This window comes from Castor canadensis, chromosome 4 (assembly GCF_047511655.1).
Source record: "Castor canadensis chromosome 4, mCasCan1.hap1v2, whole genome shotgun sequence".
Taxonomy (NCBI): domain Eukaryota; kingdom Metazoa; phylum Chordata; class Mammalia; order Rodentia; family Castoridae; genus Castor; species Castor canadensis.
This window is the reverse complement of record NC_133389.1, coordinates 130,953,842-130,979,307: the sequence shown is the minus strand read 5'-3', so window position 1 is coordinate 130,979,307 and position 25,466 is coordinate 130,953,842. Positions and strand designations below refer to the sequence as shown.

Here is a 25,466-nt window from a genome sequence, read left to right as displayed (position 1 = left end):
TGATGGCTTTCCTCAGTGCCCACCTCCTACTTCTCCCTCAAGCCACACTCAGTGTTCCCTGGAATCTTATCAAGCATGCTACTAATAACACAGTGACCATGCTGCCAGCAGTGTGATTATCTTTGTTCTTTCTGTAACTAGTATGTCACAATGCAACACAGGTGGTCTAGGCCAAAACTGTACCACCTTTTAAACCACGGGTTATTCAAATCCTGGTCATTTTCCAGGGCCAGACAGTACCAAGACAGGGCAAAAGGGTGAACAGTTCTTATACCTTGATACAGATCCAGGATTTAGCTCCCCTAAAGGCCATTTATCTCTAACACTTTTGAAATGACAATGCTGAGTCATTGTAAAGAGCCCAAATTTTACTTTGTATACCTTGTTTAAGAAGGCAGGGAATGCCATAAAGCAGTCCAGAAAGATGGATGTCCAAAATAAATAGGATAAACCAAGCAAGCTTCAGACACCTGGAAAATTCATTGTTATGAACACTACATTCTCTAATGAAGGCAAGGCTGCCAAATTAGAAGGCAAATTCGTTTGATACATGGACTTTATTTTGTTCATCAATGCATTCCCAAGCAACTAGAAGAGTGACTAGAATATAACAGGTGCTAAAATAAATGAATTTCTCAAGTGACTGAAAAAATGAATGAATGAATACATTATCTTTCCAAATACTAATTCACCTTGGCAACAAATTAGAAGCAGAATGTGATGAAAATATATACTCCATTCCAGGTCCAGTGGGCCTATAGGGCAAATCATGATTTTGCAAGGCTGCATTATTATGATTCAATATCTCTTTAAAACAAATAGTGGGCAAAATGACACGTTTAGAACTTGCAGAAACATGAAAGTGACCATGGTTGAATACATTGCTCTAATCAAATCTGTTAATTATTTCTCCACACCTTTTTGAAGAAATATTTAATGTAACAATCTCTAATTGAGTCGCACATTTACACAACAGTAGATTGTACCTGTGAAAAAAAATTCACAAGTTATTCCCTTTTTAAAATTCTGTTTGAAAAAAGCGTATTTTTATCTCAAACTACCAAATGTTACTGAAACTCTTCTCTAAAAAAAAGTTCTCATTATATTGGAAGGCTCCTTAAAGACCACTTAGCTACTCATTTCTGACCTAGTATAAATAAAATTAATAATTAGCATGCCATGGAGGTAATTTTAAAATTAATTTTAAAAATAGAATTCTTCCAAGCAAAAGATTTCATTGCAGCAAGCTCTACATTGCTTACTAGAAATGAGCTAAAATGCTCTACAAAGACTAAAGCCTGAAGCACAAGTAGTTAGTTACATGCTTAACCTGCTGACACTCAGAACTGCAAGAGATGAGAAACCACCAAGACCACATTTCACCCCAAGTGAACTTCACCTCAAATTATGACTCCCATCAGTAATTGCCACCACCCTGACCCATGCATAAATGGTTCCCCTAACATGACCTATCAGGACAAAGTGCTAATGAATCAATGAGGCAAGCAACTGCATCTCAAAGCATACAAGCTACCCGGTCCAATAGCTAACACAACACCTCAATCAGTGTACATGCACTTCTCACAAATGAAAATGCTTAGAAAAAAAAATTGCTTTCTGTTTTAAATGTTCCTGCTAAAACATAGTATCTAGAGAATAAAATAAAACATCCATGTAATGAAAGCAGTTGCTGCTGTAAATCTGGCTTAGCTTTCTAATTAATCAAAAATCAAATTCAACTAAGTTCAGCTCAGCACTTAAGCCTCAACATGTTTATGTGCAGATTTTGCCCACGATCAGGTGGACACAGGTTGAGTGTACCATACAGTTACTCAGGGGCTCAAGACATTCGGAAGAGCAGGTGGACATGAAGTCAAGATTTGTCTATTACGCTGGACCAAGAAAGCTCAAATTTATTTTAAACTCATCCCCTTTCCTCCACCCTGGTGAGATCACAGAATTGAGGAGCTGGAAGGTACCTTCAGGATAAAATAGTTCACCCTAGCCCTACCCAACTGAGATCTTGAGATAATAAGCCGCTGCCTTTAGTGTTGGTTGATAGTAAAGAATGGGCTACAATTCAGACTTCAGAGGCTTTTAATAAAGCAGTCTCATGGAAAAGGGCTACACTCCAATTTCTACAGCAAGACCCAACTTTGACTTGCTTCCTTCTAACCCACCTCAAGGGTGAATGGGACTCCCTGCTCCCTTCCTGTGCCCAGTTCTTCCTCCCACTATTTCTCAGTTATCTGATTTCCAAACGTAAGGAGACCTCATTGAAAACCAACAGCTAAGAGATAATTCCTGAGCACAGCTTCCAAATCCAAGCTCGCTGCATCCAACACCCTCAACAAGTGGGCTTTTACGATAGTGCGAACGAAATCAAAAGGAACACAGGAAACATCTCTGAAAATGAAACCCCAATCTTCCAGGGTCCGTGCTAGTCCAATACCCCGACAACCGAGTGATTAACAAAATGCTGACGATGAAGTGTGAATAAAAGCCGAGGGTGCAGCAACACATGTGGGGAGGGGGGGTGCAGGGAACTGTCGCGGTGTTACAGGAGGATCCCCAAAGTACGGTGCGCGGCCTCGAACTCGCCCCACGAGGGCCACTGAGCCCCGGAACTGAGCACAACAGGGTGGCCGCGGGCCAGGAGCTGGAGACCGAGTCCCGGGCCCGCCATCTCCGCAGCCTCCCGGCCCCAGGCGGGCCCTGGGGTCTGCCGCGCCCCGGTACCTGTGAGATAGTTGGTCCACTTGTACAGAACCCCCTCCATGCTTCAGAGCCCGGCAGCGCGCATCCTCCTGGCGGTCCCGGCCGCGCTGACGGGGTGGGCGCGGGGCCTGCTGCCCCCGGGCCCCTCCACGGAGCCCCCGCCGGCCCGAAACCGCCCTCGGGCCGCACGCGCCGCCGGGACGTGGCGGCCCTCAGAGGCCGGGACGGCGGGCGCCGCGTGGAGCTCGGGCGCCGCCCGGCGCGGGCGCGGACATCCCCGGGCCGGCCTCGGCGGCGGCGACCCCCAACACGCGACCACCACCGCCGCCGCCGCCGCCCTTCCTTCGCCCTTCCGCGGCCTGCTGTCTCCTCCCGCGCCCCGGCGCGGCCTCCTCCTCGCCCGCCTTCCTTCCCCTAGGCTCCCCGTTTGTTTTCATTGACCCCGACGTCGCTTTCACTTCCTGGATGAAAGGGGCCGGCGCGTCCCGGGAAACCCCTCCCCGGCGGCGGGGCTGGCGGGGCGGGCGCGGTTGGCTGCCGCCGTGCCCGAGGCTGCGCGGCCCCTAGTCCTGCGCTCGGCGCTGCCCTCCTCCTCCTCTTCCTCCTCCTCCCGGTCCCCCGGCCGCGGCCCGCATCCCCGGGGATGCCCAGCCTCCACGTCCTCCGGCCGCGGCCCCTCCCGCACTTATCCCATGGGCAGTGAGTTAGGACTTGGGCTTTCCAACAACGAAGCCTCGGTTCTTTCGATGATTGGGGGGTTTTGTTGTTATTTGGTTTTTTTTTTTTTTAAAGAAAATAAAAGACTTATTTTTCTGTGTGCTTTCTATCCTTCGCACACTTCGGTGGTCGAGAGATGATCTCCTAGGCAAGACAGTGCAAAATGATGGGGTCCACCAAGGGATTGTCTTCATGCCAATAAATAACCTTGGAAAGCCACAGTTTTATTTAGAACATCAAACATGGAACTAAGCTTTGGAGTTTTATGAGAAAAATAGGGAGTTTCCCCTAGCTTTTAGGAGTTTTGAAAATCCTGCTTGGAAGTGATCGTCACCTTACATAATGGACAATAATTTTCAGATTTATGGGATTTTGCAAACCATAACATAAAGCAGGCCCCGGGGCTGAGGCTTAGAACAACACCTCTGCCAGAATCCGCCCCAGGCCTTCCCTGAAGGCTTTCTGGTTCAGTGGTTCTGGATATTCTTTTGGAAATGAGGTGACATGATGGGTAGATAGGTGAATGTGTAATCAATCTAGTATTGATTAATGATAGACTAAGTGGTGGGAATAAGGCTTTCACTGTAAAATTCAACTTTTCTGTTCTTTGAAAGGTTTTTTCGTACTAAAATGGAAGAGATTGCATTAATCAGACTTGGCCCAATTTCTGCTCCATATTAATTGTGAGACGGGAACAAAATGCCCAATACTCAAGTTTCCCGTCTTGGCAAGAAAAACGGTCACTTTCACACCCTGCTAAAGGCTCTCAAGTCAAGAGCGCCCCCAAAAGGCGGGGGACAGAAACGCAAGCAGGTCCGGAGCGCTTGGAATGTCTTTTCCCCAGGCTGGGGGCCCCGCAGCACCGCTGGTCCTGTTGGGAGTCCAGGTGGCCCTCAGAGTGCACGTAACCGACGCAGCCTGGAGCAAGACTCCGACCCGCTGAAAGCCCTTTCAGGGACACCCCAGAAACACCTAGAGGGCATCCTCCGCAAACCTATTTTTCACGCTCTTCTTCCACAATGTCCTTCACCCCCATGCCCACTAGTTCCCCAGGGGCTTTAGGACAAGACTTTTGAGCCCAGAAATGACAACCGTATTCTCTAGAACATCTCACCTTGGGCTATTTCTCTGGTCTTTTGCCAGTTATTTTAGGAAACTCGAGTATTACTACTGAACCCGGAAGGAAGACACGGTAAAAATATGCTATGCATACTTGGGGTCTGAGTGTGCAGGGCTACCTTAGCAACTGAGGACAGCCAGCCCCGGCACTCAGTACCGCGGGGACAAACTGCACCCCGGGACCCGCGGATCAGCGGCGCTGAGCGCGGGGAGGGAGGGGGCGTGGCCTCGCGCAGCCCCGCCCGGGCCCTTTGTGACGCAGGACAAACGCCTGCCACGCGTCGGAACTCTGCTCAGCCCGAGGCCATCAGGCACTAAAGACACGCGGTGGGGAGCGCTGGGGTGTTGTGGGCCTGCTCCGGGAACCATGCATTTCTTATCCAGATTAGCCATCTTATTTTACCTGTGGGGAATAACTGTTCAGGGACAGAACAAAGAGACAAACACAGAAGAAGTGAAAATAGAAGTTTTGCATCGTCCAGAAAACTGCTCTAAGACCAGCAAGAAGGGAGACCTGCTAAATGCCCATTACGACGGCTACTTGGCTAAAGATGGCTCGAAATTCTACTGCAGGTAAGAGATGCTGCGAACTGCTCCCAGGCCCAGTGAGGTGATGCACCACTTCTCGCTTCCCTCCACCAATCAGAAATCTAATTGTTTTGTTTACTAAACAGTAAATTGAATCATTAAGTCACAGAAAAAAAATCGGATGACAGTAAGTCCCTAGTAAACTGGGTGTTTTTTAAATTATTGAAAACATTAGCCCAAGAAAAAAAAAATCCACTACATCTGTACACTCCACCACCACCCCTACTATCCTTGGGATCTCCACCCTAGAACTAATTCAAGGAGCTGCTTTCCCCTTGCCCAAACGCGGCGTCTCTTTCCAGAGAGTATACACAGGTTAGCTAAAGCGATTTCATTCTGGCCTTCAGGCTGGGGGTCACTATCAAACTACTGCCAGTATTACTAACATGCCTTCCCTGGGACTTCTGCTGGGCCTGACCTGCCTATGCTCATCCCAGCAGCTACCTAGTCTGATTTAATTGATGTTCTGTTAGTCCCAGGCACAATGTCCTTCCTTATCTATGCTATTACCTATAAAAATAGGCCTGGAGAAGTAAGTTCTTCCTATTTAGGAAAAAAGAGAAACTTAAGAAAAGATGCTACTTTAAATTACTATTAAATTGAAATTTGAGCCTAAGGTTACATTTTTTTAAACAAACTCAGAGAAGTTAAATGAGTTGCATGTACAAGCTAGTTAGAGGCAGGAGACCCATTAAAAAGTTAACTGTTGAAGAGTTTTTGTAACTATAACCATAAAAAAGAAAATGAGATGATTGCTAATGACAGGCTTTGAGCAAATGATACATCTTTCTGCTAATTACAGGGAAGTTTGGCAAATACCTCACAAGGGAGTTCAGAAGATTTGCAGATACCAGAAACAAGACTCCAGTTTTAAATTATAACTAAATACCCAGCTGTATTTTCAAGTTTGATCAGCTTACCTAAGTATTGTTTTTTATTATAGCCGGACACAAAATGAAGGCCACCCCAAATGGTTTGTTCTTGGTGTTGGGCAAGTCATAAAGGGCTTAGACATTGCTATGATGGGTATGTGTCCTGGAGAGAAGCGAAAAGTGATTATACCTCCTTCGTTTGCATATGGAAAGGAAGGCTATGGTAATGTGTTTTAATGTTTTTCTTTTTTTGGCTATATTTAAAAATAAATAATGGACTTCTGTGTGTATATAAAAATAATTGAAAGCAAGTTGCATAGATATTGTACATCTATGTTCACAGCAGCATTATTCACAGTAGCCAAAAGGTGGAAGCAACCCAGGTGTCCAAAGACAGGAGAGTGTCTAAACGAAATGGGGGCATGTACATAGAATACTAGTCAGCCTTAAAGAGGAAGAGAATTCTGAGTCATGCTACAATATGGGTGATCCTTGAAGATATAATGCTGAGTGAAATCAGCCAGACACAAAAAGTTAAATAGTATATGATTCTATTTATATGAAGTACCAAGAAGAGTCAAATTTATAGAAACAGAAAGCAGAAGAGTGGTTGCTAGAGTCTGGAGGGAGAAGGCAAAAGTCAGCTGCATTGTTCAATGGGTATAGAGTTTCAGTGTTCAAGATAAAAAGAGTTCTGAAGATAGGTTGCACAATAATCTGGTTACGCTTTATACTCCTGCATAGTATACTTAAAAGTGGTTAAGATGGTGAACTTTATTACACTTATTTTACCAAAATAAAAAATTTTAAAAAACAGAAAAAATAATTACAGAGCCTTAGGCTCCAACAAACTCTAGCCATATCTAATTCAATCCAGACCCTCCTTTTTACTTCTAAAGAAAATGAGATATCATTGGAATTTAGATTTCTGGCCAGAGTTCTTTCCTTCACATAGACACAACACTCATAGTGATTGTGTATATTCTATAAGCTCTACCTTGGACATTTTTGTTTTTAGTCTACATTATTGTTACATATATGTTTATAGCACAGATCTTTGGTAAGCAATACCAAAGTTAAATTAATAAAACAAAGGAAATTGAAACATGATTTTAGAGTAAAAGGACAGCATTGGAACATTGTAAAAGTAACATCTGAGAGATGATAAGCTGTCAGTCAGGGTTACCCTAATCCTTGAAATGTGGAAGGTATGAACTTGTTCCTTCAGTGTTATGCCCATTTCTAAAATTCTAGAGGAAGAATATCTGCAAACCTACAGAAAGCAGATAAATGGGTACATGTTTGCAACACATGAATAAAGGCTCTCTCACTGGTAATAAAAGTGACCTAGCCCTAGAAATGGGCAAGTTCATAAGCAAACTAATTTTAAAAATTACAAATAGTACCAGGTATGGTAATGCATAACTATAGTCCCTGCACTGGGGCACTTTAGCAAGAAAATCCAGAGTTCCAGCCTCAGCTACATACCAAGACCCTGTTCCATCCCCCCCAAAAATAAATAAAGTAACCCTTAAGTGTATGAATGCATGAGATACTTAATTTTATTTACAATTAAAAGAAAATGAAAATGAGATACCATTTTTCATCCGTCAAATTAGCAAAGACACAAAAAGATATCAAAGGTACAGAAAAAGCTAACCTTTCTTGCATTGTTGCACCATTGGACTTCTCTAACAAATTCTATCAAAAGTAAAAATCACTTCTCATCTGACTCAATAATTACATTTCTAGGAACGTGCCCAAAAGATTGCAAAACATTGGAAACTGCCTAAACATCAGTAGGAAGTTAGTCAAAAAAATTATGGTATATTGGATTGCTATGTAGCCAAGAAAACCTGAGATAGAGCCATGTGTATTAACATGTTAACATTAAGTGGAATAGAATATATTCCTGTAACGAATATTTATTGAGCATCTATGCCAGGATCTGTTCTAGACACTGGACACTGGGCATGAAGTAGATACATTCACTATCCTCAAGAAGCTTGGGTTGTGGAGGCGGGGATTTCACACATACATGTATCTACAGACAATAGTCATCTGATAACAGTGTTAGGGAAGGAGGCCTGAGGGTCAAGAGTGACTTAAGAGTAATTTCTTCTTACATTGTTTGCACTGTCTAAATTTTTTGTCATGTGCCCATATTAATTTTTCTAAAATTTAGTGTTGTATACCAGGGAAATTTTAAAGGGGGTTAAGCAGTCTAACAGAGGACAAGTTCCACCTAAAACCCTCAGGTAGGCCCTTTCTTCTTACTGCTGTGTGAAGGCTATACAGAAAGATACTGGCATTACTCCCAAATATTTTGTGGAGGTGACATGCCTTCTTAGAGGCTGCTGATCTAGTCGTTAAGAACAGTGATTCCCTCTCTTGTTCTCTCTAGCAAGAGCAGGGGTCACTGTCCCAGGAAGGTGAGTGTGCAAGCCTAGTCAGACCTAAAACTCCTCGACATGAATCCACGTAACTATACCTTCATTTTCAATACCTTTTACTAATCATTAGCCCCATCAAAATACCTCCTGGGAGCCAGGTACTCACTAATGGCTTATGTCTTCTAGCTACTTGAGAGACTGAGAACTGGAAGATCAGGGTTCCAGGCAAGCCTGGGGGAAACTGTTTGCCAGACCCCATCTCAACCAATAGCTGAGTGTGGTAGTATGACAACAGAAGCATAAGATAGGAGGATTGTGGTCCAAGTGGGCTGGACAAAAAGCAAGACCCTACTATCTCCACAATAACCAGAGCAAAAAGCTCAAGCTGTAGAGTCAAACCCCAGGCTGGGGTTGTGGCTCAGTGGAGAGAGCATATGCAAAGCCAGGATTGGACTCCAGTGCCAAACACACACAACAGCTCCCTGGTGCCATAATTTGTACATCCTGTTTTTATTTATAGAGGAACGTGGGAGAGAAAGTAAATTGAAGATGGTTAAATACAATACAGTTTTTAAATTTTCCTTTCCATCTCTTTTATCTGTTTCATAGGATGCTTTCTCTTGTGCTGGCTCATAAGATGCCTCTACATTCTGCCTGCCACCAGAGCACCCACTCCTCTATCTGCCTAGAGCACCCACATTCCTCATCAGTAGATGTTCATTCTGGGTCCATTAGCCTAGGCAAATGATTGCTTCATTTATCCTTTTTCTTTTTTTTTTTGGAAGTACTGGAATTTGAAGGCAGGCACTCTACCATCTAAGCCTAGACCCAGCCCTTTTTACTTTGGTTATTTTTAAGCTAGCATCTCATTTATTTCTAAGCCTCCTGGACTGTAATCCTCCTGTTTAAGCTTCCCTCATTTTTCCTTTCAAAAACTAGTTTATGCTTAGATATAAATGACTACCCAGACTGTGTAAGCTATTAATAAGCCAGACCCTTGCTGGAGGGATATAGAAGTTTGACTTGAGGAGTACTTCACGTTTGATTTGAAGTATCTCCAACAAACACAAAAATAATGGGTATCATTAGGAACCTCCACTTTACACAGGGAAACGGAAGCCCAACAATGTATGTACATTGGAGCATAGTTAACTGCTGGCCTTACCTCCATTACAGTAGCTTGGATTAGATTATGTTCAAAATTGTAGTACAGACCATAACTATTTAACAAATAGCTTCTTGATTACATAAGCTTTTTAAAGTAAGTTTTTACTAAGGCCTAACAGCTGTAACTTTATTTTAGGTAATACTTGAAGAAGTCTTTCCTCTGTGAAATGTCCTTGTCTCATGTCACAGAACACCCCTGCATGTCTTGAAATGCATGTGATTTTTTTGTGCTTTAACTAATGATATATATGGTACGTATAGATTCCTTACATTAACTCCTGCCTCTTTGATCTGCTTCTAAATATAAGTAATTCTATAGCAAATGCATAGTTTTTTCTATCATACTTTAATTTTTTTGCAAGAAAAAGAACTAATTAGGAAGGTTGTCTGTATTTAGAGTAGACTTGTTCAGAAACTCCATATGTATGTGATATTTTTTCTTAAGAAATTTGAATTTGAGGTGAGGGTTGTAGCTCAGTGGTAGAGCGCTTGCCTAGCATAGTACTAGGGAAGCCCCAGGTTTGATCCCCAGCACAGAATGAAAAAAAAAAATGTGTGTTTTAAATTTGTCTTTAATCATTGTCAAGAGAAGTTATTTTTCTGTCCTATGGTAAGTAGACAGAATAGGAATGGGTTTTGTAAAAATCATCATTGAATCTCTGTCTTCTTTAAAGTCAGGTAATATGTAGCCCAGCAGTCACGATGCATGGGTAGGTTTTGGAGATTACTGATCCACCTCTCCTTTTGGCTGTAGCTTGCACTCTTTTCTCTTAAAATTAGATAACTTTTGGTATCTTTTCATTTTAAAAAATTGCTGTTTCTTTCAAAGGACAAACTTAGCCACTTCCAAAATAAGTCCTTCAGCAGATCCTTCATTGCACATAATAGATCCGGTACTGAGGAAGACCCAGGGAGTACACTGGAGCTAGGAGCTACTTATGCCTCTGAGCAGTTCACTTCTGCACATCATTCTTATGAGATGTTTATCTGAAATAGCCAGTAGCTTACTAAAATCATCTGTGATATCGCTGACCAATAACTTTATTAAAGAGAACTATTCAACTTAATATTTAAAATTATTGTGATTAGGGCTTGGAGGAGTGGCTCAAGCAGTAGAGTGTCTGCTTTGTAAGCATAAAGCCCTGAATTCAAACCCCAGTTCTACCAATGTGATTAGAAATTTATTTGTAAAATCCTCCTGGATTTTTCTGTCATTGTACTTTCTTTTTATAGACATAAAGAATTTTGAAAACATTGATCTTTATGTTTTATTTATGCTTCTAAATAATTGCACAAAATCATTTTTTAAGGGATTACTTATTTACACTTTGAATTTTTTCTGCTCATACACTTCTTAGTACCACCTCCTATGTGAATGATCACAGGGGTATATTGATAAAAATGCTATCATTTGTATTGATTTTAATTTAATTAGTTAGTATTTGTCCTGTAGGTCCTTTGACCTGACTTAGTTAAAAATACATGGAAAAAAATGTTCCTAAAAAGTGCTTATAAAATAAGAAAAGCTCCAAAAAAAGTGTGATTGGCCAAAAAACTTTTAAGACAAAAAAAATGTTTAAGGTATTTAGAAAAACAGTTGTTATAAATACAAAATAATATAATCATAATGCTATTATGACTCTGTGAATAAGTATTTGAAACATGTCTTCTTATATATGTCATCTGTTAAAAATTAATAGCCTTTGCAGAAAGCAAGATTCCACCTGATGCAACATTGATTTTTGAGATTGAACTTTATGCTGTGACCAGAGGACCTCGGAGCATTGAAACATTTAAACAGATAGACACGGACAATGACAGGCAACTCTCTAAAACTGAGGTAACTCAAATTGCATGTGTACAGTCTAAGTTTTCATTATAATTTAAGTTCATCTGTATTGCAAATATTCTTAGTTGTATGTGGCATGACACTGATCACTTAACTTTACTGAAAAATCTAAACTCTGAGAAGAAAATATGCTTTTCCAATATAAAACTGAAGAGTCATTCTGTTCAGTTACATTTCTCTGGGCAAGGAGGTTATTAAAATCCCAAACTGCTCATGTAGACAGGGCTCTTCCAGCTTCTAGAATACACAAGTGGATCGTTTTTTCCAGCATCATAGGAAATTTAGAACAGGGCAAACAATCCTACCTCAGAGGATTGTGAGAATTACCTGCGATTATGTGAAGAACTAGCAAGAATTTGATTTCGGTGGGCAAAAGGAGCTGGGAGTTCAGCTCAACCTTATATGGGAATTGAGGTATTACTCTTTTTAGTAATAGTAGTAATAAATAACACTTTTTTGATATTTCTTGGGATCAGATGCAATTATAAGCATTTATGTAAGTATATTAACTTAACCTCATCTTCATTACAATTTATGAGGCAGAGACACTATTGTCATCATCTCCTCCATACAGATGGGAAAAATGGTGCTCTGACAGTCTGTCTGGCAAAACTAACAAAACATCACATAATCCCCAGTACCACCCTTCCCTCCCCTCCAAAAAAGGGGGAAGGAAATATCACAAAGCTACAAGTGGCAAAGCAAGGATTGCAACCTGGGCATTCTGGCATTGTGCTCTTCACCTTGGTTCTCCCTGCCTCCCAGAGAATTTCTTTCATGAATGTATCAGAAATGATGGTTGTTCTGTTGAAGCCTAGTGCCTTACCTAATCCTACTGAGTGCACTCTTGCTTAATATTGCTTACTATGAGTAACCCAGTTGTCTCCCTCATTAACTTGCTTGGAGGCAATTAAAAATGCATAACTACCACCTAAGGAGGAAGTAAACTGGGTCATTGATTTCAAATAAGAGTAACTCCTTTTTCTTTGTGTCATTTTCCTCTCTTCAGTCCTCTCCCCATTCCACTTCCTCCAGGAGCTTAGTAAGGACTTTGCTCTGAGGCATTGGGTTGAAGACGGAGAAGGGACTGTCCTCTGTGCCTTTAGAAGAAGAGTTTGCAAGGAACTAACTGTTCCCAGTGTGTACTTCTCTGTTGACACATCACCCTCTGTAGCTTCAGATAGGTTGATGCAGCACTCAAGAGCTCAGCCCATTATCACAGGCACACTCAGGGGTGCCTTCTGCAATGTGAATATCCTAGCCAGTAGGGGACCTTCAGTTCTTTTCTGGAAAATAAAAGTAGAGAAATCCAAAATGTGATCTATCTAGCTACAGTTTTCCCAGGTATCTACTGGGTGTTAGCTGCATATTACAAGTTGTGTAAGAGTGATTTTCACATACTATCTTTTATTAACACCCACAAACATCACTCTAATGTCACATCAATCCTACAATATAGAGATTTCCCTTCTTTTACAGATGACACAAATAAGGTTCAGAAACATTCATTTGTCCAAGATCACACAACCAGTATATGTCAGTGCCTAGATTTAAAACATGAACTAACAGAAACTTCCTTTCTTCGTCATCAGAAAGATTTAATAAATTCAGTGTAAGTTTGGGGTTGGATACAGTATTAAATTTCAAAGTAGAAATAATATCAACCCATTACTAGCAAAATTAAGGTCAAGTTCTTACCCATATCTTTCTGTACCTCTATTACAGTGTACTGGCAAAAAGAGTAGATTTTGAGCATTGTCTATAATGGATTATGAAAAGATAAATATACTTATTTAGAGACTGCAGATTTCGATGCTCTTTAAAATTCTTTACACCTACAAAGGGCTGAGACTCAGTTGGGAGAAAAAAAGTACATCACTCTTTCATATAGGATCAAAGTTGCATTTGAGAACAGTTGATGAATCCTACATTAAGGCCCACTGATTTGTTCTAAACTGTATTCCTGATGAATTGTGAAAACTTTTTAGGAGACAAAGCGCTCTTGCCTGTGAAATGCCCCAGCCTTACAGAACATTACCTCCAGGGTGTTATACTTTGCTTTTTTTTAGTATATAGATTTTTTTAGTATATAGATTAGTGTTTTCCAGTGGAATATAATTGAGCCACATGCATAATTTACAACTTTTTAGTAGTCATATTTCAAAAAGTAAAAAGAAGTTAGGCACAGTAGTGCACACTTAGTGTCCCAGCTACTTGGGAGGCTGAGTCAGGATTCCTGGAGCCCACAAGTTCCAGACCAGCCTGGGCAATATAGCAAGACCTTGTCTCAAGAAAATAAAATTGAATAAAGTAAAAAGATGTAAGTGAAATTTTTAGCAGTTTAGCTTAACTCACTATATCAAAGCTAATACCATTTCAACATGAAGTCTACATAAAAATTATCACTGAGATACACCTTTTCGTTAAGTCTCCAGAATCTGTAGTGAATTTTGGAGAAATTTCATGTTTTATATAGAGAAACAGAAAATACTTCAGAACACCTGTTCTTTAGCTTATCACAGTTATGTAAACTTGGGGAGAGAGCAATAGAAGCATAGAGAATTTTATTTCAAAGCCCATGACTGAGTTTTATTGATTTTACAACATATTCATTAGTCTTATAGATTATAGAGATGCTGGTATGGATTTTATTCACTAAGGGAAACCCTTAAGAGTGATTTTTTCCTTTGATGAATATGAATAGTGTAGAATACTGAAGAACATTTAATTTCAACAAGATTCAGTGTTTCTACCACTACCTATCTATGACCTCAGGAGGGAGCTAATTTGAATATCTGTTTCTCTTCAGAAATTGCTTCAAAACCTTCTTAAAATCTTAGTACCATTTAATATAAGTAGTCTTGGAGTTTCATTATTGTGAACCTTCCTCAAAGTTACTGGAAATTCTTGATGCCTTTTTATTAAAGAAGTGTTACTTTGGCCTTCTAGATAAGTCATTACTTGAAAAGAGAATTTGAAAAAGATGAGAAACCACGTGACAAGTCGTATCAGAATGCAGTTTTAGAAGATATTTTTAAGAAGAATGACCATGATGGAGATGGCTTCATTTCTTCCAAGGAATATAATGTATACCAACATGATGAGCTGTAGTATATTTTTATTTCTACATTTATAAGCAATTTGTTATACTTTATATATAAAACAAAGTTACTTCTCTCCAAGTTGTTTTTCCCCCATGAAAGGATATTTTTGTTCCCCTCAATACATGTAATTTTGGTAAAATAAATGTGAGGCTCTTTTGCAAATGTAACTTTCATAAATAGTATAATTGTGTTTCCTGTTGCTCTTTTCTATGAATGTGAATTGCAGCACCATGAAATGGGCCTGTGCCCCAGTGGGTAATTACCCCTCCCTGTCCTCCCAGAATATGGGAGAATATATACATATTAAAATCTGCCAGCTCTTCCCAATTTAACATTAACAGTATGTATGAATGTATAAAGATCCAGTATTTTAGATGTTAAAAGGCCCTACATTTATAAAATACTCAGTAGAGAACTAGGACCTAACATTTCATAATGTTATAATGTATAATGTTCATTATTTATACATTTCATAATGTTGTGATTATTGTATATAAAAATGAGGACTGAAGAACCTTCCTTTGGTATACATGCAGGAAGACAGTGGTTGTATATCTGTTCCACAAAGAACATCGGCACAGTCTGTACTTTTTTGGTCAAGCTTCTGATCTTGGGTGTTTGTTTCAACTGGAAATATTTAAAGATATTTGACTAGATCAAAGACTTTGCCTCCTCCTATAATAGGCCTAGAGTCTGTACTTCAAAGAATATTGTAAATGTGCTGTTCCTCTTCCTTTTCATCGGCCTTTATATCTACTACCTCAAACTTTTTGTCCATAGTTTTTCATTGATGCCTTGGAATTTCTTAGTTTACAGTTCCCTTTCTCTAGATAGCTCTTTCCTTTATGTTACTCATTTCACAACATTCTTAGCATTAGTGGTGAATGATCATTACAACTGGGATGTTGTCGAGTTTTGAAAAAATGTAAAAATGTATTTTTGCTACAAATGAAGGTGCACCATACAATAGCAGTTTGTGTCATGGTCAAATCATGATGTGGTCTGACTTTTTGAAAGTTAAGAGATGCTGGAAAAGATCATGGTGCCAAAGAAGGGGCACATACTTACTCAAACATGTAAGATTTTGTATGCTACACGTGTGAGCCAGGCAAAAGTTATTTGAGACCCCATCTGAAAAACAAAAAAAAATGAGGCCTGACCTCAATCCCCAGTACCACAAGAAAAGTATATATAATGTTAAATGGATAAAAGATGCACCTTAATCTTTTACATTTCAATAATTTACATTCTATGTACATGTGGTGTGCAGGTATTTTGAATCTACATATTACATTATGTCTTTATATTAATTTGTCTACGAGTGAGTGCTGTGACTACATTTTGAGTTCTGATATTTTAATATTTTTGCAATTAATTTAATAAAGGTGGATAATTGGGGTCATTTGTGTCTGAAAATCTCAGACATCTTACAGGGTAGATGAAAAAAGTCTTTTAAGCTGGGTGTGCTTGTGCTCAGGAGGCTGAGGCAGGAAGATTGCTTGAGATCCAGAGTTCAAAACCAGCCTGAGCATCATAGCAATATCCTGTCTCAAAGAAAAAAAGGAAAAGATCTTTCAAAACTAAGTATGTTAAATGTCTTAAACATTTTCTAAGAAGAAATAGACATGTCCTGTCTTAACTTGACAGTAGTGAGTTTTTATGAAGTCAAAATCAGTGAGCATACGCAAAAATCAAAGGTCACGTTTGCCTTCATTAGTGGAAGCTAGACGTATAAGTTAAGTGTACTCAAAATACATATATGATTTTACATATATACGTATATATAGTGAGAAAGAGTGCAAGATTGTATTAGTGGATCTGCCTGAGGGGACTACAGGAGGTGGAAGAGGGAAAGGAGTTAGAGAATGAAAAATACTGAAACATTCCATATATATGAATGTACTATAACACAGTGCACTGCAAGCTGTTGGATAATAGGGGAACATGGTGACAGAGAAAGAATAAGTAATGGGGGGAGGTAGGTAATCTGATTAAGGCATGATATATACATGTCTGAAATACAAACTTTAAAAAGAAATGAAGGACAGGAAGGTAAAATAGGGCTTTTCCAGGGATGGGCACCAGTGGGAAGTGAGTAGTCACCAGGAAAGGGTGAATATGGTAAATGTATTTTATATCCATATATGAAAACAGAAGAATGAAGCCTGTTGACATTGTTCTAAGAAGGGATAATGATGGAGGAGGTAAATCTAAGACATATATAAGCACACAGGTAAATATCACAATATATCTCCCTGCACAACTATCATATGCCAATAAAGTAAGTAAGTGAGCATATGTACATCACAGAACACCAGTCTACTGTCATCCATCATCATGTAACTATGCACACAAAACACCATGTTGAGCTCAATGTTTTTAACTTGATACTGCAATTAAACATTTAGAATTATATTAAATTATTAACACATTTTTCTCCTTTTACCAGACAGTCACTAGTAAAAGGACCATAAAGTGGCCACTTGTGTACTCTTATCATCCTTAAACATTGAGTTAGAATTTGATTAAAAATAAAATTACTGTTTAGAAGATCTCAATTATATAAAAAGTTACAAAATGATAGACTAAATCTCAAAAGTTCTAAAGTAACTGACAAATTTGTAAAGGAACATCTGTAGTCTGAATTTTATATTTAGACTTTTTTATATAAACCATGTTACTACTCTTCATAATAAATTAACAGATGGACAATGCCTTCATACCTGGAAAAATGGTGTCCACACAGGTTTTCTAATTCTCTCTTAATTCATCAAAGCAAACCTAGAAAATTGAGGGACGGTTGATGGCAAAATTCAACTTAAAACACCAACAAAGTATATTCATGTTGCTTTTTATTTCATTCTTTTGTGCCAAATATCAAAACAAGGGACTGCGTGAAGTCTCACATACTTCTGTCCATCCACAGAACACTGAAAGCACCCATAGACTGTCTCCCTCTTTAAGTTCCCCATTCCACAGAGTATGCAAGGCCCTTTTGGGATGTTGTGATTAAGTAAGTTGACTCGGATGTGAGTCCCCTCCTTTAGTGAAATATCAGTCATGCTGAGAGGCTTGTCATAGTAGTCAGAAAAAAGATCTTCCAAGTATAACTGTGAACGAGAAATGGCATCCATCACTCTTCTATCTAGAAGGACAAGAACAAATGTGTTAGAGGACAAAATAAAAAATATATACCCCAAGCTGCATTTACAAATATATGACTAAATCTTTTAATTTTTTTCCTTATCAGATGGGATTACTAAGTAGATAACCTCAAGCATTAATACAAGAAGAAATTCTTCAATTGACATACTTCTTTCAAATAGTATATTTCTCAGTCTGTAGAGCAGTGCAAATGTTGCCGTATCTTCCCTTTCAAATCCTCCTTTTGACACTGAAGTGACACAAAGGTCTACAAAACAATTTTGAGAAGATGTTATAACTTCAACAACTCATATTTAGTTGATATTTTATGGGGTCAATGAATTCTGGTACATGCCATTCTTTTGTTTTTCTGAGCTAAATATTACAAGTTTGGGGGAAGATACATTCACATGGTACAAAAGTCAAAGAGTACAAAAAAGGGATACAGTGACAAGTCTCTAGCTCACCTTGTACCCAAGCAGTGTTCCATCCAAGAGACACTGTTAAGTGTCTGGTGTATGTTTGCAAAAGTACTTCATGTATTTTTACAACCATAAAGGAATATGTGCATAAAATTCTTTAGGCCCAAATAGCTACATGCTATACACATTTTTTAAATATTTTAATATTCAATTTTTAATTTTAATATTTCTTAGCGAGTACTCAAAGTTAGGATCTACAGAGTCATCACTCTTAATGTAATAGCTTCATACTACTCTGTTATAAGGATAGGATGTACTACTATTTACAAGTCATCTTAAGGTAGTTTCCAATGTTTTGCTGTTAGGAACTGAGTATCTTTGTATCCATACCATTTCACATATGTGTAAGTACATTCATAGGATGAATTCCCCCAAGTGTAAGGCCAAGGTATATGTACGTTTTAGATTTAGAGTTTAAAATCCCAATATAATTTTAAAATCCTACACCTATGGGGTTCTAAATAGAATTTACTTAAAATGTAGTTTTGTTTCTAGACTTCCTATCCTTTCCTCCACAGAATTGCAGAAATGAACAAAACTGGGTCTAAAAATGTTGATAAATTGCTACAGCTAGGGGGCTCCCTTGCCTAGTCCTTTTCAGCTATACCTGCATTTGTGCAGGTTTGTGCAGCCACTAACCTTAAAAACCTAGGAAATGTAGAATACTAAAGTAAGCTTCACTGAGCTGCTACACAAGATGACAATTGTGGAGGAAGTATTTGGACTTCTAAAGTTATTTTTCTTAGGATAAGTGCAGGGGGGAAGTTGTATGTGATACAGGTAAAACTAAAGAAAAATCTTCGGGTACCGTACTTTGGGTGCCCTGACACTTCAGGCATCTTAGTATCTACCAACAAGTATTTGCCACCACCAAAAAATACCTATTAGAAGGTCATTGATTATCATCCCCACGTAAGACAAGGAATACTTTGTCGGTGGTTGCATTTTAGCTCTCATCTATAATTGTGAGGTGATAGGGACTCTACAGCTTTCACCAAGAAGCAGAAAGGAGGTATTGGGTAATATTGGATAAGTAGGAAGGGAGGACTTTTCCTAGCTCCTTACCCAAACAGAAGATTGACAGTGATAAATGCATCACAGTTCTATAATTATAAAACAAGGAGAGGGAGAGGAGGAGATAGAGAAAGGGGAAGGGAGGAGAGAGAGAAAGTAAGAGTTTCTTATGAAATTCTCCTTTAAAAATATAATTTGTGTTTCAAGCAGATCACTCACTCACCAAAGGCACCATCCAGGTAAATGAAGAGTTCAAAAACACTGAAAGCTATGGTTGTATGTGCTGGAAATACAATTGCTTTTTCCCTTCCCTTGGGATTCTGTTCATCCATAAAATGAAACTACATTAAATAAATAGGTAAAACAACATCATTAAGGAGCTTAGCTTCTCAGAACAGTTTTTTTGGAAAAACAAAACATGTCCTACAGTCCTACTAAAAACAAAACAAATTTTCCCTAAGTAATGAATTATCCTGCTTAAACTGTTCATAATGGTGATTCAAGTGACCCAATGGGGACTCACAATCTGAATTAGGGAAACCGTCATTTTTTTTTTAACTTACTTTGGAACCAGGATAAGTGTCACCACAATAGCAATAGTTTCTGCAATAGAATCAGTTTTCTTTCAAATGCATATCTTGGACAGCAACTGCATTTAAGTACTAGCTTTGCTTTCAGCCTAGCAACTTACAGTTCCAAAACCCCCAGAGTTTTTAGCAGCTTTCTAAAGCAATCACCTTATTTTCCAAAACAATCACCAGCAAGTGATTGCAGCAATTTACCAGCAAGTAAATGCAATTTTTGACCCTAAAATGATAGAATTTGGTGAACAGCTGAAATATAGTCCTGAACAGAATCTTTAATTAAAACTTCAGAGTTCAGTACTTGATGAGATATCTTAATGAGAAGGAACTTAGTATTTATTAAATGTCTCAAAGTCATCTTATATATATTATATATAGTAATATGCTCATATACATATTATATATATACATATATGTACATATTATATATAGTAATATCCTCAATTGAGGACACAATTGAAAAAGATTATCATTTTACCCTGTCTTTGAAACAATTGGTTTTAATCCTATCAAATGATTACTGGGGGTCACTGAATAACAAAGATAAACAATAATTAAGCTTAAAATTAATTTCTAACTTTTTAAAGGATTTAATATTGAATGAAGTAGATTTAGCCACTGATAATATTAATTTTGTAAATTTTAATATAAAATACAAACTTGACTTAAAAATTCAGTTATAAACTATATTACTTAAAAATAAAATCAACTGGGCACAGTGGCTCATTTCTGTAACCCTAGATACTCAGGAGGTGGAGATGGGGAGGATCTCAGTTTGAGGCCAGTCTTGGAAGAAACTTTAGCAAGACCCCATCTCCAACAAGCCGGGCAGGGTGGTTTGCACCTGGGATCCCAGCTCTGCAGCTATGTGTGTAGGCAGGCGGATTCCAAGGTTGAGGCAAAAACGGGAGCTCATACCTGAAATATATGTAAAAGCAAAAAAGGGCTGAATGGATCTGAGGGCATGATTCAAGTGGTAGAGTGCCTGCCTAGCAACTGCAAGGCCCTGAGTTCAAATCCCAGTACTGCAAATAAATCAAAGAATGTCATTTCAGCACTCCATTTTACTTATTTATTTTTTAGCAGTACTGGAGACTGAACTCAGGGTCTACACCTTGAGCCACTCCACTCAAACTGTTTGCCCAGGATGGCTATGAACTGCAATCCTCCTGATCTCTGCCTCCTGAGTAGCTTCAATTATAGGCATGGGCCACCAGCACCCAGCAATTTTATTCTTAAAATAACACTTAAAGACTGGGGGCATGGCTCAAGTGGTAGAATACTTTTCTAGAAAGTGGGAGGCCCTGAGTTAAAAAAAATAAATCACAAAGAAACACCTTTGTACAATTAATTTACACTAATGAAAAAATAGCACCTAGCTACTCCACCATGTACATTATTTCATAAGGATTAGTGTTTAATTTGCATCACATTACACGTTTAAAATCCACATTTTCTTAAGTTTTTTTTTTTTTAACTTTCCGAAACACAATCATTCCTGTGCAAAATCCTACACAACTGCAGGTCTTTCATCTCTACATTTGACAAAACACACATGCCTCATTATAGGCTGAGTACTTTTTAAATATTCCCGTGGCAACTTTGCAGTTGCTAAGAGAAGCAGAATGAGTGCGTTTTACCCGCATTGCTTCCCCTCGAATCCCAGCATGCACAGACAGAGAGCACTGTCTGGAAGTTCGAATGCTTTCCATAACCACGCACAGCACAGCCTTTCTGCTGCTCCTCGATTGACGTATCAAGCTGTGATCAAAGTTAATTTTTCTAAAATAAAAAAGACATTCATAAGAGTCTTTAATATTGAATTCCATGTAATCCTGTACATTTTTTGCTATCATGTGTTACTCATTCAAGGTCAATCTCAACTTAAAGCAAATCAAAGCAGACCTAATACACATCACAAAATACATACAACAAATTTGACTAGTCTCCCTCTCCCTTCTATTTTTCTCTAACATGCTTCTATAGCCCAGCGACAGTAGCTCACTCCTGTAATCCTAGCTACTCAGAAGGCAGAGATTAGGAGGATCTTGGTTCAAAGCCAAAGCCAGGCAAATAGGTGGCAAGACCCTATCTCGAAAAAAAACACATCATAGAAAAGGATTAGTGGAGTGGCTCAAGGTGTAGGCCCCGAGTTCAAGCGCCAGTACCACAAAAAACAAACAACAACAACAATAAAAAAAAAAACATGCTTCTATACTCTGCCTGTTGAGAGTCTGTTAAGAGTTGCTGCTTTTAGTATAATTGTTGCAGGCAGAGACTTGGATTATTTCAGTTTTATAATTTAGCAAATGTGTGTAGGGCCATAGTGATTTTGTGAAACAATGGAACATTTTCTTTAAACCAAATGATTTTTTAATAGCTGCCCTTCACCAAAGTTTGAATACTACTAATTTGTGGCATTTCAAACAAATCAAATAAATTATACCAGTAAAACAATCTGAATGTTTTAAGCATTCTTTGCAATGAAGTTTTGTTTTTATTCTTTGGCAGTACTGGGGTTTGAACTCAGGGCCTCACACTTGCTAGTTAGGCACCCTACCACTTAACACACTCCACCAGTCCTTTTTTGTATATGTTGGGTATTTTGAGAGAGAGTCTTGCTTGCAATTGCATGGCCTTGCAATAAGTTTATGTAGTGAAAACACTGAAGTGTATTGGGATTATTATACTGACCGTGTAGTAATTTCCTTGAGTAATGTTGATACTTCCACTTCATGTTTGGTTACAACACCAAATGAAGCTTTTACTGCAATGGAATCAGATCCAGTGACATTTATCCCAACATCATTTACAATATGGTTGCCTCGCCTTCCATAAAGTGAAACATCTGATTCATCTTCATAATTCAGCAATTGATAAGATGAAATACCTTACAAGAAGGAACTTAGTATTTTTTAGGTGTCTCAAATTCATCTTATGTAGATTATATATAGCAATATATTAATTTATAATTGACATGTTAATGAGAAAAGCAACATTTCAATCCAAAGTTAAAAATAGCATTCCAATGAATTTTACAACAAAAACAAACAATTGACAATACTTGAAATGAGATCAAATTTTCTGTTCAGCCAACAGAATGTTTTAGGCATCAAGAGCCAGTGGTTGACTGAAAGGAAAACAAGTATTATTAAGCAATAACTTGTCAAAACAACTATTTTACAAGGTACCTTTTTAAATATGTTTAAATTTACCAATTGTAATAATTGAGTTGTAAACAAAAATACAGAATTACTTTCATCTCATTTGATTATGTAACATAGGTAAAATCAAATAATATATCTTAGAGATGAAAAAATATATAATTTCCTAAATTAATTTGGCTAAAACAACTTAACAAAATAATTGGTAAACTTTAAATTATTCAACCAACAAGAGATTTGATACTATACTAACTTTATGCATTATTAATCTTAGTAAAATGACTGCTGTCATAATAAAAATTGCTTTTATCAGTGAAACTGTGCATTATTAATGCAACTAATACATACAGCTTTCTATAGGTTTAATAACACCCCTCCTGGAGTAGTTACTCCCAATATTTCAACTTACCAGCTGAAATTTCTCTGTCTCCCAGAAGGATATCTTTCAGTGTGAAAGGCGTTGAGGTAAATTTGTATCTAGGAAACAGAAAGCATCGCTTCTTTTTTACCACCAGGCTTAGAGGTTGATATTTGTCAGCCTCGCTGAGGCTTGGAACAGGAACTAATCTCCCTCCATCTCCAACTTGCTTCACAAAGCTCTTGGTAGCAGCAGCAAACATATTAATATTAAAATGTCATCCACTGCAACCCTTAGATACCAAATCCATTTTCAAAGAAGAAAATCAGGCTTGATCTTAAATATAATTACACACGTTAAAAATATAAAGCATGGTTTTAAGGTAGTTTACCAGTGTACAATTCACAACACTGCCTTCCTTCCAGGTGCTCAGGTAATGAATAATAGATCAACGGTGTAAAATGATATACTAAAAGCAAGTGTAATTTGGAAAGGCAGTCTATAGCACTAGAATATAACGCAGAAAACATTCGAATACACTACCAATATGCTCGATAGCGATTTGCCAGCAGCACTCGCCACTTGGGAGGGAAGCACACAGCCCTGTGGGAAGCTGCAATTCGCGCACTAACTTGAGCACTGGATACTATCTACAATGGACCTAGTCCAAAGGGAATTCCTTCACAGGTCAACCAGGTGAATTTTGGCAATCCAGAAGTGCTGTTCTGAATCTGAATCCTTATGAGATATAGTTTATTGTGTAAGCATTTTGTTCATTTCCATCTTGTATGTTTACAAGTGCTTAATATCAAATATAAATTCACGGAATATAGGGAAATAATTGCATGCAGATCTTTATAAAACACTAAATTAAAGCCATATTACACACAAAACACGTCATGCAATGGTTTCTTACGCAGAAGCTGGGCACTCAGTCTACATCACCCGAAATGGAGTACAGCTGCACTATTTTCTTTTTCTATCATCACTATTATCCCAGTTACTCAACCTATAAAGAAAGATACGTAAGGTTTTGGATTGTTTTTATGGAATTTTGTGGCTAAAATTAAATGAAATTTTAGAAACAAATCTATGCTGTATTATTATATTGCCATAGGTGGACATTAATATATTTTGAAACTGTTCCTGTGGCCTTACAATATTTATTAAAATGTAACATTGTTGTACATTTATTAAAGTGTACATTATTAAAATGTAAAATACATCTATAGATATATATGTGTGGATATGTGGATATATATACATATATATGTAAAGGAAAGAAAAACAGGCTTAATTCAATTCTTGTAATGGAAATTTTATTAGATCTCAGTATTTTTTCTCTTCCTAAAGAATCTAGGGCTCACATTCAACCAAAACCAAATTACTTTCCTTGTCGTTTTGCTTTTGAGACAGAATCTTGCTAAGTAGCCCAGGCTAGCCTCCAATTCGTGATCCCCTTGCCTCAGCCTCCACAATGCTGGAATTATAGTCATGCACACCATGGCCCATTTAAGAAATTACTTTTAACAATGTCTCTTCGTGAGAAATACACTGAGCAAAACAATCCTCTGGAACACCAAGTAGGCAGGGGGAGGCCGCTAACGAACCTCTTGGCCAGTCATCTAATGTCGCTGTTTGGCCCCCCACCAAAGGTGGTGCATCCCAGCAAACGCCATTACAACACAGCTCTGCAGAAACAGCGTTGGACCGGAAACACAAAGAGGCCTAGCGTTGAACTCGCGACGGAAGCCTCCAAGACCAAGGAGCCCGGGGCGCGCTCCTAAGGGCAGCGCTTGGGGGCCAGGGGAGCCCCCGCGGCCCCCTGGAGCGACACACCGCGGTTCTCAAGGCTGGTGGCATTCGCATTCGGAATTTTAAAATCTTAAAAGCGACTCATCCGCCTGTCTTTCCTCCCACCCTTCAGACATGCTGGGCGTCTGGTCTTGCAGACCCCGAGCCCACCCCAACAAGCTTTCTCTCCGAGGAGGAAACCGCATCCTTCCGAGGACAAAGAACTGTGCGGCTCTGGGTCCAGTCAGTGGGTAGGAAGGGCGGGAGCCCAAAGAGGGCGCGGACCGGAGCTAGGAGCAGCCGGATCCGGTGGAGGGGGCGGGGCCTGGAGGGGAGGGGCGGGACCGAGCTCCGAGAAGCCCTAGAGGGGTGCGGGCGAGAGATGGGAAGAGCCAGGGC

The 25,466-nt window shown here is 38.9% G+C and overlaps 3 protein-coding genes across 8 annotated transcripts in view; 1 reads left to right on the top strand and 2 right to left on the bottom strand.

The window, feature by feature from the left end:
• Plekha3 (pleckstrin homology domain containing A3) overlaps window positions 1-2,897 on the bottom strand; it is a 35,179-nt gene extending 32,282 nt beyond the window's left edge. The window contains exon 1 of one of the 2 annotated variants that reach the window (XM_020177966.2): window positions 2,740-2,897. In XM_020177966.2, coding sequence (XP_020033555.1) covers window positions 2,740-2,779 — 40 coding nt within the window. In that variant the 5' untranslated portion in view covers window positions 2,780-2,897. Of the gene's footprint in view, window positions 1-381; window positions 2,687-2,739 lie in introns of those variants that run through there. The other variant, XM_074071181.1, reaches the window with a different exon arrangement.
• A 1,918-nt stretch (window positions 2,898-4,815) lies between these two features.
• On the top strand, window positions 4,816-14,694 carry Fkbp7 (FKBP prolyl isomerase 7). The gene is made up of 4 exons (XM_020177967.2): window positions 4,816-5,127; window positions 6,086-6,237; window positions 11,275-11,414; window positions 14,373-14,694. Exons 1-4 carry the CDS (start codon window positions 4,922-4,924, stop codon window positions 14,532-14,534), a joined length of 660 nt encoding a protein of 219 aa, XP_020033556.2. The 5' UTR covers window positions 4,816-4,921; the 3' UTR covers window positions 14,535-14,694.
• Window positions 14,695-17,362: 2,668 nt separating this feature from the next.
• On the bottom strand, window positions 17,363-25,371 carry Pjvk (pejvakin). Of its 5 annotated transcripts, none has more exons than XM_074071179.1 (8): window positions 24,884-25,371; window positions 24,190-24,282; window positions 23,325-23,392; window positions 22,446-22,518; window positions 21,392-21,533; window positions 19,391-19,508; window positions 17,841-17,939; window positions 17,363-17,672 (listed from the first exon to the last, which is right to left on the bottom strand). In XM_074071179.1, exons 5-8 carry the CDS (start codon window positions 21,461-21,463, stop codon window positions 17,380-17,382), a joined length of 582 nt encoding a protein of 193 aa, XP_073927280.1. In that variant the 5' UTR covers window positions 21,464-21,533; window positions 22,446-22,518; window positions 23,325-23,392; window positions 24,190-24,282; window positions 24,884-25,371; the 3' UTR covers window positions 17,363-17,379. The 5 variants fall into 5 exon arrangements, with proteins under 5 accessions (XP_073927280.1, XP_073927281.1, XP_020033548.1 ...); XM_074071180.1 differs by having other exon boundaries at window positions 25,239-25,358; XM_020177959.2 differs by having other exon boundaries at window positions 22,446-22,641; window positions 23,325-24,282.
• Window positions 25,372-25,466: the final 95 nt, after the last annotated feature.

Bases quoted from the DNA above. Each gene is read 5' to 3' on its own strand.
- Pjvk (XM_020177959.2), bottom strand. From the start codon at position 23,535: ATGTTTGCTGCTGCTACCAAGAGCTTTGTGAAGCAAGTTGGAGATGGA. The intron at 21,534-22,445 runs GTCAGTATAATA...TTTTTATTTTAG, and splicing joins CTCAAGGAAATTACTACACG to AAAAATTAACTTTGATCACA. The intron at 19,509-21,391 runs GTAAAACGCACT...TATTTAATGTAG, and splicing joins TTCGAGGGGAAGCAATGCGG to TTTCATTTTATGGATGAACA.
- Fkbp7 (XM_020177967.2), top strand. From the start codon at position 4,922: ATGCATTTCTTATCCAGATTAGCCATCTTATTTTACCTGTGGGGAATA. The intron at 5,128-6,085 runs GTAAGAGATGCT...TTTTTATTATAG, and splicing joins GGCTCGAAATTCTACTGCAG to CCGGACACAAAATGAAGGCC. The intron at 11,415-14,372 runs GTAACTCAAATT...TTGGCCTTCTAG, and splicing joins GGCAACTCTCTAAAACTGAG to ATAAGTCATTACTTGAAAAG.